The sequence below is a fragment of the Coregonus clupeaformis genome, chromosome 21 (assembly GCF_020615455.1).
Source record: "Coregonus clupeaformis isolate EN_2021a chromosome 21, ASM2061545v1, whole genome shotgun sequence".
In the NCBI taxonomy this organism is placed as follows: Eukaryota; Metazoa; Chordata; class Actinopteri; order Salmoniformes; family Salmonidae; genus Coregonus; species Coregonus clupeaformis.
Window position 1 is genome coordinate 16,185,895 of NC_059212.1, and position 13,271 is coordinate 16,199,165.

General features: G+C 41.8%; 2 protein-coding genes across 6 annotated transcripts; one reads left to right on the forward strand and one right to left on the reverse strand.

The window, feature by feature from the left end:
* Positions 1–202: 202 nt before the first annotated feature.
* LOC121535237 (trimethylguanosine synthase-like) lies at positions 203–7,766 on the reverse strand. Of its 3 annotated transcripts, none has more exons than XM_041842100.1 (9): positions 7,678–7,766; positions 7,407–7,525; positions 7,188–7,278; positions 6,425–6,511; positions 6,038–6,207; positions 4,276–4,574; positions 3,989–4,136; positions 804–947; positions 203–568 (listed from the first exon to the last, which is right to left on the reverse strand). In XM_041842100.1, exons 6-9 carry the CDS (start codon positions 4,297–4,299, stop codon positions 267–269), a joined length of 618 nt encoding a protein of 205 aa, XP_041698034.1. In that variant the 5' UTR covers positions 4,300–4,574; positions 6,038–6,207; positions 6,425–6,511; positions 7,188–7,278; positions 7,407–7,525; positions 7,678–7,766; the 3' UTR covers positions 203–266. The 3 variants fall into 3 exon arrangements, with proteins under 3 accessions (XP_041698034.1, XP_041698033.1, XP_041698036.1); XM_041842099.1 differs by having other exon boundaries at positions 7,188–7,300; XM_041842102.1 differs by lacking the exon at positions 6,425–6,511 and having other exon boundaries at positions 7,188–7,300.
* Positions 7,767–8,082: 316 nt separating this feature from the next.
* LOC121535235 (transmembrane protein 68) lies at positions 8,083–11,369 on the forward strand. Of its 3 annotated transcripts, none has more exons than XM_041842097.1 (7): positions 8,083–8,170; positions 8,929–9,327; positions 9,449–9,616; positions 9,790–9,983; positions 10,220–10,280; positions 10,376–10,515; positions 10,641–11,369. In XM_041842097.1, exons 2-7 carry the CDS (start codon positions 9,003–9,005, stop codon positions 10,743–10,745), a joined length of 993 nt encoding a protein of 330 aa, XP_041698031.1. In that variant the 5' UTR covers positions 8,083–8,170; positions 8,929–9,002; the 3' UTR covers positions 10,746–11,369. The 3 variants fall into 3 exon arrangements, with proteins under 3 accessions (XP_041698031.1, XP_041698032.1, XP_041698030.1); XM_041842098.2 differs by lacking the exon at positions 8,083–8,170 and adding an exon at positions 8,181–8,357; XM_041842096.2 differs by lacking the exon at positions 8,083–8,170 and having other exon boundaries at positions 8,364–9,327.
* The last annotated feature ends 1,902 nt before the right edge of the window (positions 11,370–13,271 follow it).

Consider the following 13,271-nt stretch of genomic DNA (forward strand, 5'->3'; position numbering starts at 1 on the left):
CGCTCTGCCTCTCTACCGCTCTGCCTCGCTGCCTCTCTACCGCTCTGCCTCTCTACCGCTCTGCCTCTCTACCGCTCTGCCTCTCTACCGCTCTGCCTCGCTGCCTCTCTACCGCTCTGCCTCTCTACCGCTCTGCCTCTCTACCGCTCTGCCTCTCTACCGCTCTGCCTCTCTACCGCTCTGCCGCTCTGCCTCTCTACCGCTCTGCCTCTCTACCGCTCTGCCGCTCTGCCTCTCTACCGCTCTGCCTCTCTACCGCTCTGCCTCTACCTTGCCCTGAGTGCTGGAGTCTGGCCCGTTGCCTGACTATAAAAGCCTGAGAGCAGCTTCACTGAGAGGAATAACGGATATCCATCTGGAGCCATCATGGTCTTGATATCGAAGACATCTGCGCTGAGGTAGTCTGGGCCGCCCGAGGGGGGGCTGAGGAACACCACATCCCCCCGCAGACGGGGTGCCAGCTGTAGGAAGTCTCGCTGCACAAAGTCGATGCGCTCGGCCACCTCGTAGACCTGGGCGTTGTGCTGGGCCAGGGCCAGACGCACCGGGTCGATGTCAATAGCTAGCACTGCATGGGGGAAGGGACAGGGAGGACAGAGAGTCAGACACACAGGGAGTACCACTCAGGACAATAACTGTTAACCTATAGGATATAACAAGGGCCCAGAGGTTTTTCTGGTCAAGTCACAGGGTCAGGAAAAACTCTCGCCCTATTTATAAAGGCAAATGCAGATACAGTATAACCAAAAATATCTAAAAAGTTTATAAAAGATTGGATAAAACATGATGCTACTGTACTGTACCTCTCTTCCCAGTGAGGGCAAACTGGATGGCATTGCCTCCCACTCCACAGAAGGTGTCTATGATGAGTTCAGAGTGGAAACTGTCGTGGACCCTCAGGGCAATGTGCTCGGCTATCTTCTCTGGGGTGACGAAGAACCAGCCCTCTGTACAGACAGACAGACAGGAGTAAGAGGCTTTAACAAACTGAATACAAAGATGCAATTAATACATAGTCTAATTTCTCTAATTTTACTATATTAAAAGACAAGATGCATTGTGGAAAAATATTTCATAACTCATATTTCTATAAGTAGCTTAGTGGTTAAGAGCGTTGTGCCAGTAACCGAAAGGTCGCTGGTTCTAATCCCCGAGCCGACTAGGTGAAAAATCTGTCGATGTGCCCTTGAGCAAGGCACTTAAACCTAATTGCTCCTGTAAGTCGCTCTGGATAAGAGTGTCTGCAAAATGACTAAAACGTAAATGTAAAATGTATACATCATAATTTATCTGATTTGGGGTTTTTGCAAAGAGAAGTACTGTAGGTGTCCCCAATGCAAAGCATAGCCACCAGGGGTCAAACAAGTGTCACATGGTTTTGTTCAAACAATGCCATTCTGATATTCAAGCCAAATCTTTTGTGTCATTATGAATTTATCAATTTTGACAAAAGTCCAGAAATATCATATATCATGTAATTGATTCATTTTTTGGGCTCATGAAGTCATCCTAGTGCCATGCGCACCTTCACCAAAAGAACCAAAACACTATCAGTGACAGTTACATTTCAAAACAGCCGTCACTCACAACATTTTCCTGCAGGCAAAAGACAAATATTAGGCCTGCTGAAATATAAAGTAGATGTGGGTTTGCCATCACACCGGGAAAAGCCTAGTTATGATTATACTATACAAGACAACACAAAAAGTATTGAAGATATTGGATATTGAGATATATTAGACCAGGGTTTCCCAAACTCAGTCCTGGGGACCCCAAGGGGGGGACATTTTGTTTTTTGCCCTAGCACTACACAGCTGATTAAAATAATCAAAGCTTGATGATGAGTTGATTATTTGAATCAGCTGTGTAGTGCTAGGGCAAAAACCAAAACGTGCACCTCTTGGGGTCCCCAGGACCGAGTTTGGGAAATGCTGTATTAGACTATGTGGAGAGACTGGGATTCTTCATAGACCACGTCCTCCTGTCTCCCCTCGGAGACCTAGACCATCTGCCATCATTCTCTAACTGAGTCTAGCAGCAATCTCTGTTTTCTGTTCCGCTGCTTGTTTTCACAGCCTCCTCAGAGAATAAACACCTGCTAAGGCAAACACTGATGGGAGTGGCCTCTTCTCTTTTAGCGCTTCACATCTCTCACGCTCTTTCATTATGCCTCCCTTCTGAGAAAAGTAGCTGAGGAGAAGACAGACTTTCCAGTACTAACTTTACTGGGGCTCAAGGGAGAGTCAAAACAAAATATTGAGTTTATGCATTCCCCAAATGTCTATTGGCAACTATGTTTATGGGCGACTAGTTAGCGTTGTATTCTCAAACAGATCTTGAAGGGAAGCCAACATCATGTCTGAAGTTTTAAAACCGAGCTACATCACTTCAGTCCCAGAAGACTAGACTACCCCTCTTCACAATCTGCTATCTATCATTAGCCAGGCACTGCTACACATGATGAATCTGTACAGGCACTTTCTCAGACTTTACTCCTATGTCTAATTGAGTGATAGACAACATAGGAATCTGATAGGAGTAGGTGTAATCTGCAGTGGGTTTCAGCCATGCTACGGTATGTATCCAGGCTCTTCTCTGTTGACATGAATAAGTGAGTAGTTATGAAGGCTCTGATCTAGTTTTCAAATAGAATTCAGAATGCTCTGTGGAAGACTTCTGATTTGAGCGAGCATATTAGTCATAATACTTTGGAGAATAGGGAGAGATTCGGAAGGATGAGATTGGCCCTCTGATAACAGATAAGCTCTTTCCCAGAAATAGGTTGGAGAAGGACGTCAGTGAGGTACAAGCTGAGCTTTTATAACTGAACACCAACAGTAGGCTTGGGCGATATACCGTTTATACAATACCGATGGTATGATTCCCAATATTAAAATGTTTGGGGGTGCGTGCTACGCCTCTGCTTATAAATATAAGTTAAGTATAACTATAAGAAATCTAAGATGTGTCAAATAAATTATATCCAGCTCAGGGCTCCAGCTATGCATTTGGTTTGCTAACTTTCTAGCTAAGTAGCTAGATGTCAAGATCAAGCTTCTTGGTTACAGTAGAGACATAATTGTTTTTTTGTTGTTGTTTTTTTAATAGTGCCCCTTGTGTGCACTTCCGGTAATGCCGTATTCCCTGGTATGGTACAGAAATGGTATAACACATCTGGATTCCACCCAACCCTAACTAAGGTTGCTTCTACTTCTGCTACAGTATCTGCTCTTTTTGTTGGGAGAGAGAGAGGGAGAGAGAGAGAGAGAGAGAGAGAGAGTGTAAAGGACAGGAGAGGAGAGGAGAGGAGAGGAGAGGAGAGGAGAGGAGAGGAGAGGAGAGGAGAGGAGAGGAGAGGAGAGGAGAGGAGAGGACAGGACAGGACAGGACAGGACAGGACAGGAGAGACTTGAGAGTCATGAAAGAGTTGCTCTGCTGGGAGACAGGGAGAGAGCCTGATGCTGTCATGTCATGTGACACAGGGAGAAGTGTGAGGTGTGCTTCACTGGCGTCAGCACTTCTCTCACAGACAGGAAGAGGAGAGCCCTGCCTGCCAGCCAGCAAATCCATGCACCCGCTACACCACCATCTCAACATCACTGCCTCTCTTTCCCTCTGCTTCTCTGAAAACAACATGATGTTAGACTTCAAGAGCAGCAAAACTGTAGCTTTTACCTTGGACATAACAGCCATCCGTTTCTCAACTGGAGAGAAAGACTTAATGTTCAGTCACCTTCAGGCAAATCCTTTTCTTTTTAGAATAAAGTGTATTCCTGAATCACATTTGACAACACTCCGTTTGGGCTGCATGATTAGAAGTGGTTGGGAGACTACAATAGGAGAATAGTTGTTCTCAAACTAGAGGAATATTAACAACAATAATAAGGTAAATCCGTTCCTCCATATGACTAACCCTTTCTGCTTGAGCCTGTATGAAGAAATTGGTTGTGTTTCCTGAAGTGTGTGTTCTGTTTGCTCTGTGACTCACCGTGGTCCAGTTTGATGCCCTCATTGAACCTGGAGAAGAGGCGGTAGCGCTGGGCCCAGTACTTAGCCAGCTCGGGCTCCGCTGCAATCTCAGCTGGCATTACTCCACATTTCCCTCTTTTCTTTGTGTTCTTGTTCTTCAGTAGCCTCTGGAAATAGGCAGTGAAAAAGTTATACAAGACTTCAACAATCAAACATGCAATACACTAATGTAAATCTGACATTGATTCTTTATATAGAAACCCTGGGTTAGAAAAAGGTTTAAACCGGCTGTTGACGCAAACTCACCTGTGTTACTGTGTTCAGGTGCATCAGGAACTAAGTAGTCTGGTATGTCCAGTGAGTACACCTCTCTTCTGAAATTAATCTCATCATCCTCTTCCTCATCCTCTGTTCTGGTGAAGAGGTTCTGATACGAGGGTTGATCAGTACTGTCCAACTCCAGAGGGGTATCTTCTTTCACCTCTTCTTCCTGCTCCTCTTCCTCCAGTCTCTCTTCCTTTCCCTCTGCGAATGGACAAGCAGGGCTCCCCCTGTCTGCCTGGTGAACTGGTGTGTCTGGGACAGCTGTCGTTCTCTTTCTGAACCTAAAGACAGAGAAGGACATGAGTGAGTGATCTGCAAGTACAAGACACAAGCATGAGCAATAAACACTAAATGAACAGAGAAGCATGACAAGTTAGACAACAAAACAATACTTTAAAGTAGGCCTAATCAGTGCTCAATTCATTTCTACTGTGTATGCTAGATGGTGGAGCCATTTGCTGCAGACAGTAAAAACAGCAAGTCTTGCCCAGAAGATGGATTCAGTGAGTTCCTACAGAGAGATTAATGGAAAAGCACTGCATTTAACTGGTTACAGTCCTCCCACAGTGCGACACTACTTTATAATGTCTCAACTCAGTGCTAACTCAGTAGAAACACACTGATATCTATTTCAATGGTGGGGGAAACTATAACTGTAGGTACAGCAAGTCATTAAGTTTCTCCTTATTTGAAGTGCAGTTTGTGCACACTCAAGTACTTTGACAAGTTTCAGTTTCTTTGCGATAAGACAATCCGGCAGTCAGCATTTCCTAGCCTCTCTATTATGTTGTGAATAAGCATCTTTGAGTTTATAGCGACCAACTGAACCCTCTCCCTTTATTTCTCAAGGTCAGCCAGTGATGTGAACTTCCTACATCAGCCGTCCAAAGATATTCTTACCAATGAAATGTGACTGACTCAAATAAGCGGATGATACATGAACTTTAAACAGTGCGGCTACCCTCGAACCAGTGCCGTGCAGTGTGGCGGCGCATTGTAAATAAATTCAGTTGGCTGAAAACAGTGGTTGCATGTTTAAAGAGATGCGGTGTGTCAGAGGAGGGCAGCACTGACAGGGAGGGGAGGAGGGGCTCCTGTGGAGTCTTGGCTGCTCTCCCATTCTCTCCTCTGCCAGTGGACACTGAGTGAGCACTGAGGCTGAGTCTACAGACAGCTGAGTTAGACATGATGCAGACCTCTCTGACAAGGCTTCCCCCGGTGTCAACCACAGCACATCCTCCTCCTCACCACACTCATCCACTTGCTAGTCAGAAGCTGCTATGAAATGTGGGTGTGTGCTATCACTAGTCGGCTACCACCCGGTTACTCAACCCTGTACCTTAGAGGCTTCTGCCTTATTAGCATAGACATGGAATCACTGGTCACTTTAATAATGGAACTCTAGTAACTTTAATAATGTTTACATACTGCTTTACTCCTTTCATATGTATATACTGTATTCTATTCTACTGTATTTTAGTCAATGCCACATTGCTCGTCCTAATATTTATATATTTCTTAATTCCATTATTTTACTTTAGATTTGTGTGTATTGTTGTGAATTGTTAGATACTACTGCACTGTTGGAGCTAGGAACACAAGCATTTCACTACACCCGTAATAACATCTGCTAAATATGTGTATGTGACCTATAACATTTGATTTGATTTAAAATGAGGGTGACAATTTGTATTGCTATCAATAATAATTTCATAATAATTGGTCAAATGTTTACAAGGCTTACTTTTTGAAAGGTCTTGGTCAGCTTGGGCTCTGTGGTATCTCCCTCTTCAGTGAAGAGGGTGTGCTTGTTGATGTGGCAGGCTGCTTTTCTACCTCCATGTTGCTTCCTATTCCTCCCAGCCTTACTACCATGATGGTTACTGGGGCTTAAACTTCAGCACAGTCTCAAACCTAATACATCAAAACATGAAGAGAGATTGATATTCTAAGAGGACAATCTCACATAAGCGTACATATAACTGGTCTCTGTTCGAAATGACAATCTATTCCCTACATACTGTAAAAGTGCACTACTGTTTGACCAGGCTGGTCAAAAGTTGTGCACTATATAGAGAATAGGGTGCCATTTGGGACGTAGCCCAAGTCTGATGTAGTAATGCTCACATACATGGGGTCGTGGCTGCACTTTAATCCCAGTTTATCCCAGGCTTCATCCACAGATATCTGAGGGTTCTCCTCCACATCCAGTTCATGACTGTGTCAATCAATAGATCAGTAAACGATAGATCAATAGACATCGTTAGCCTAACAAACAATCACAATGATTGAACAAGTCTGTGTCCCAAATGGCACCCTATTCCCTATGGGGTGCCATTCGGGAGGCAGAACAAGTGTAGCCAACAGTAGAACGTTGATGAGATGCAATAGACAACTTAAAAATAAAAAAGGAAAATGCAGAACAATATTGTTAAATTCTCACAAAGCATAGTGTAGGCTTAATCACATATCAGTCCCCAATTCCAGCCTTTGGGTTGGAATGGACCATGTGATTTGAACTGATTTTCATTTATACAGATTCTACAGAATCTATTTACAGAATCCTTGGTTATTGAAACATGATGGAGTGTTTATCATATAAGCATCGAAATCTATGTCTTGGACATTGAAAAGACAGAGGATAAGCACTTTCATTCCTTCCCCAGGCTGACACTTTTACATTCAATGCATCATAGCCAAGATTTTAAACCTTCACAGCTTAAACCATAGCTCAAATCAAACCCATATAAAAAAATATGTCAGTCACTGTCAGCATATGGCAGCCACTTGAAACAGTGATATTCAGTAATACTATATTGGTTGAGCAATAGAGGACAATACTGTAAAATACTGCAAGACATGGATACATAGATAAATTATGTCACGTAGCTTACCGGCGCTTAACTTTTGCAATTCTTCTATCTGGTGGTTCATCATCATCATCGTCATCTTCACTATTAGATGCTCTTCTCTCAACTTTCTCCACTTCAAGAGAGACACAAAGACACTGGGTGAGAGAGAGAGCATCGGAGCAACATTATATTTTTTCTTGCTTTTAGGTGGACTCTATGGTGACGGACAGACATAGGCAATGTTTACTTGCTACTACTTACAGCTCTCCTCTGTGCAGAGGAACTTATGAACTCCACAGGCAGTCCCATGCTGGCCATAAGTTTGGCTTCTTCATGGATCGGTCCATCCTCCTCTACAGTCTCTTCATCTTCTGACAGCTCTTCTCCAAAGCAACAATAAGCAGAGTTACAGACAGAACCTTCAGGTTTCAAAGCTTGTGAAGTAATCAAAATGCATGTCAATGTCAATCATTAAAAGGTGTGAGGTATGTCCAATGATGTATACAAACATACATCAATGGGTATGTCCTACCTTGCAGCCCACCTTCAGTCAGGTCAGTGATGGCTTTACGGTCAGATCTGTACAACTCACGATCCCCACACACCGGGAGAAAAAGAAGACAGTGAAAAGTGAAAACAGTGCAACACAGTTGACATTGTGTGTTGTACTTGTAGTGAGCTAACTTACTTACTGTACAAAAGCTCTTGAGCACAAGCAGTGCATCGACCCATGATCATCTCCAGCCAAGCTCCTTTGCCTAAAAATAATGTCAACAACCACATTCCATCTTCCATTATCAATCATCATGTGGTTCACACTATCTGATCAAATTCAGACATAAAATATGCAAGCTAGCAAACCGAAAGCCTTTCTACTGCAGTTCATTCCACACACGTTGTTTTGCCTCGATGAGATTAGTTCCTGCTTGTGTCACATGAATAAGGAACCGGTTGAACAAAGAATAAAATAATTAGGAATTTTCCTGCTATCGACTTTCCAAGGGGATCAAACCAGTGCTAAAAATGTATGTAATTATTTCATAAAAATATGGTATTGTTATTTATGCAATAACTAGTATAGATGTCAATGCAGTAGCTGTACTAACGTTAGCGTTTGCTTGATGCATTGATGTCAATGCTAACGTAGTTGAGGTCATTCAGTCTCAAGAACTAGCTAGCTAGCATGCTAACTAGCTACCACAGACAGAAGGGGTAAGTTATAAATATCTTTGTAGCTTCTGTGTAAATTAAAAGCTAGCTAGGTAATCGAGGGAAATGCCGATTCATAATGAGTAGCTTTTTCATTATTGTGTCTAGTTTGCTAAGGTGTCTAGTTTTAAATTCGATTTTAAAGTTGTATCTTGCTAGCTAGTATGCTAGTAGCTAGTTATTGTAGCTCGGTAACGAGTGGTGTCACTCAGTTGTCAAGACAGTAGCCAGCTAACGTAGCTAGCTAACTCAGCTGTCACAGGGGGTGAATGAATGGCCCTTTACTTTCATTTGGCTTTAGAGCCTGGCCCTGGTATGATCTGTCCCCAGTATTATTTACGCTGGAAGAAAAAAATATTTGTGAAGTATTACCTTTGAAGAAGTTCTAGCTAGATACTGCAAATGCAACCATTTGATTACTTGCTATTCATCAAGCTAATTGTTAATTGATGCATGCTGATTTGATTATTTGTATATTAACCAGCATGTGTAAAACATGCTCTCATTGTAATTTGATTTACTGTAATGTATTGCAGTTGTACGTTAGCCCTCTTCTCTCCATTCTATACTCCAGGCCTGCCCATTGGCAGATGGTATCCTCATTCGACTTGGCTTCCTTTGGGAGAGGCTAACTGTGTGGCAGGCAGTATGTCAAATGGGAACAAGTCCTGCATGTTTGGTGATGTACCCGATTTTCTAGCCTGCATCTTTCACACATTTGAGGAATGGTCAGGACTAGGACCCCTGGAAGACTATCTGAGCTATCTGGAGTACTTGGCCTGGGTGTTCACCCCTCTGGTCGTCGTTTTCATCCTGCCCTTCCTCATTGTGATCTTCCTCTACCTTTCCATCCTCTTCCTCCATGTATACAAACACAAGAACCAGCTCAGGGAGGCCTACTCCAACAACCTTTGGGATGGTGCTATAAAAACGCTGGCTACGTTATGGGATGGCCACGGGTTCATATGGCACGGTATTTATGTGTGTGTGTAAGGGGATGTTGCAGGGTGTTTGTTTATGGTTTTGTTTACTTCCATTTTACCATGAAAATGACTATTGCCAATGCTAATATACATTTGTATTTTTCTTAACAGGATATGAAATCCATGGTATGGAGAAGATTCCAGATGAAGGAGCAGCTCTTATAGTCTATTATCATGGGGCTATTCCCATTGACTATTATTACTTTCTGGCAAATGTCGTCATTCAAAAGGGACGGATTGTTCACTCAGTCGCTGATTACTTTCTGTTCAAAGTTCCAGGTAAGATCTTCACAGATCCATTTCCCAATATCTAAATATAAAAGTGAGATGTTACCTTCAGCCCTCTGTATCTAGTTGGGTCAGTAAAGTGAATAGCCTACAGCTACCGTAGTCCATTCTTACTACATGAGATGCATAGACCCTAAAAGCATGACCTTTTTTCTTCTCTGTAGGGTTCAAGCTGCTGTTGGAGGTGTTCAGTGTGATCCACGGGCCCCAGGAGGAGTGTGTGAAGGCTCTGAAAAGTGGCCACCTCCTGGGCATCTCACCTGGAGGCGTGAGGGAGGCCCTCCTCAGTGACGAGACCTATCCACTGCTCTGGGGGAAGAGAAAAGGCTTTGCACAAGTGGCTATCGATTCCAAAGTGGTACATATTGGTTTTAGTCTCCTTCTGTCTTTGTTCTCACAGGATGCGTCCCAAATGGCACCCTATTCCCTATATAGTGCACTACTTTTGACGAGAGCCCCATGGCGGTCTGGAGCCCTATAGGGAATAGGGTGCCATTTGGGGACAGACACAGTACATGTCACTTCTTACTCTCACACAGGAACATAACTTTATCTGAAATCCTGTTAGATATTTAATCTCTTAAACATTTTCAGCCAATAATTCCGATGTTTACTCAAAACGTCAGGGAAGGATTCCGATCTCTCGGAGGGTTAAGTAAGTATGCTTAACTATACATTTTAATTGCAGTGTAACTTATTTTATTTTAACTTCATAATAGTAAATTAACTTGAAAATGTAATATTTCTCAGGCTTTTTCAGATGGTCGTATGAAAAGTTCCGCGTGCCGATGGCCCCTGTCTATGGGGGTTTTCCTGTGAAGTTTCGTACATACCTAGGCAACCCCATCCCATACGACCCTAACATTAGTGCAGCAGAATTAGCTGAAAAGGTAAGTCATTATGCAACTGTAATTTAATGGTTACTTACTGTCTGGCATGTAGAGCACACAAAAGTCAAATGATTGGGAAAGACAGGGTCAGATAATTTTCCTTAACCTTTCTTTCTGATTTGCAGACACAGCAAGCAGTTCAAGCACTCATTGACAGACACCAAATAATTCCTGGGAATGTCCTTCGAGCATTACTAGAACGATTCCACAGCAGGCATAAAGAAAAATAAATAACCTTTTGAATAGCTTTTTGTTAGTTAAATGAAGCAGTTACTTGTTTTTAAGACAAACCGTTACAGAGTATTATCATGTGATCAATTGAATGTTTAACTGATACCTGGTTTCTGTTATTGAACTATATTAGTACTTTTTCCTCTGTTTGTCACAAACCAACAAGTACAGAAGAGAAGGTAAATTGTAAAGGTGTCATATAACATACAACTGTAATTATAATGGTTAATGTCAAATGTACAAATTGAAGACATTTGTGCATTGTTGTATGATTCCACAATTGATTTGCACACATTGTTCAAAGTACCACTGGCAACAATTTCTATTTAAGAGGCCTTTCTTTTGCTTAAGAACTGCAAATAATGGAACAATATAGCAATTGCTATACAGGGAGCAATATAGGTATGGAGACTGGGCAGTTTTCTTGTCTTTCATCTGTGTACAATGTTTGCCTTTTGATTGAAATAATTGTATAATTTCATTAATTTGGGGATTTTGTACATTGTTGTATTATGTAGATATTTACTGTAGCCTATGCACTTTTTAAACCTATTGAGGTCCATTGTCAGTGTGATTCAAGTCAGAAATTATTTGTAATGTTACAATAAATATTTTAATTATGAGTTTTGCGTGTTACAAGTAATTCCTGTAAAAATACTATTTTATACACTGAACAAAAATATAAACGCAACATGTAAAGTGTTGGTCCCATGTTACATGAACTGCAATAAAATAACCCAGAAATGTTCCATACGCACAAAAAGCTTATTTCAACAAAATAAAATTACATCCCTGTTAGTGAGCATTTCTTCTTTGCTAGGCAATCCATCCACCTGACAGGTGTGGCATATCAATAAGCTGATTAAAAAGCATGATCATAACAGATGCACCTTGTGCTGGAGACAATAAAAGGCTACTCTAAAATGTGCAGTTTTGTCACACAACACAATGCCACAGGTGTCTCAAGTTTTGAGGGAGTGTGCAATTGGCATGCTGACTGCAGGAATGTCCACCAGAGCTGTTGCCAGATAATTTAATGTTAATTTCTCTACCACAAGTTAGTGAGAATTTGGCAGTACATCCAACCAGACCGCAGACCACGTATATGGTGTTGTGTGGGTGAGCGGTTTGCTGATGTCAACCTTGTGAACAGAGTGCCCCATTGTGGTGGTGGAGTTATGGTATGGGCAGGCATAAGCTACGGACAACGAACACAATTGCATTCTATCGATGGCAATTTGAATGCACAGAAATACCGTGACGAGATCCTGAGGCCCATTGTGAGGCCCATTTTTTTTTAAAGGCGTCTGTGACCAACAGATGCATATCTGTATTCCCAGTCATGTGAAATCCATAGATTAGGGCCTAATTAATTTATTTCAATTGACTGAATTCCTGTAACTCAGTAAAATCTTTGAAATTGTTGCATGTTGCGTTTATATTTTTGTTCAGTATACTTAAAACATGCAAATGGTGCCACAGACAGCCATTCCAAGATACAGTATTTGGGAAGTGGTTTGAAACAAAATATAATTTTTTCTTTAATAAAACCTCTGGGTAACTTTTCTGCACTAGTATTTTTCCGGGTTGTAATGTTTCAATAAGACTTTGATCAAGTAATTATTTCTGACCTATAAGTCAAATGTAACTAATGTGTAAGTTCACTGTAATGTGTAGCCTATACTAAAACCCATTTAGTGTATTTCTCTGTACTAACTTCTCTGTACTATTTCTCTGTATTTCTCTGTACTAACTAAAAACACTGCCCACTTAAGGCAATCCAAAAGTGAGAATTACATAATATCTTTGATAAAGAATGATGGGATTTCTTCAATGGCTTTTTGAGGATATTTCTCAGCACAGACAAACTCCATCACACTTACTCACACACATCTCACAGTGATGAGCAACACCACAAACTCAGAGTGTTATACAGTGGGGGAAAAAAGTATTTAGTCAGCCACCAATTGTGCAAGTTCTCCCACTTAAAAAGAAGAGAGAGGCCTGTAATTTTCATCATAGGTACACGTCAACTATGACAGACAAAATGAGAAAACAAATTCCAGGAAATCACATTGTAGGATTTTTTATGAATTTATTTGCAAATTAGGGTGGAAAATAAGTATTTGGTCACCTACAAACAAGCAAGATTTCTGGCTCTCACAGACCTGTAACTTCTTCTTTAAGAGGCTCCTCTGTCCTCCACTCGTTACCTGTATTAATTGCACCTGTTTGAACTTGTTATCAGTATAAAAGACACCTGTCCACAACCTCAAACAGTCACACTCCAAACTCCACTATGGCCAAGACCAAAGAGCTGTCAAGGGACACCAGAAACAAAATTGTAGACCTGCACCAGGCTGGGAAGACTGAATCTGCAATAGGTAAGCAGCTTGGTTTGAAGAAATCAACTGTGGGAGCAATTATTAGGAAATGGAAGACATACAAGACAACTGATAATCTCCCTCGATCTGGGGCTCCACGCAAGATCTCACCCCGTGGGGTCAAAGTGATCACAAGAACGG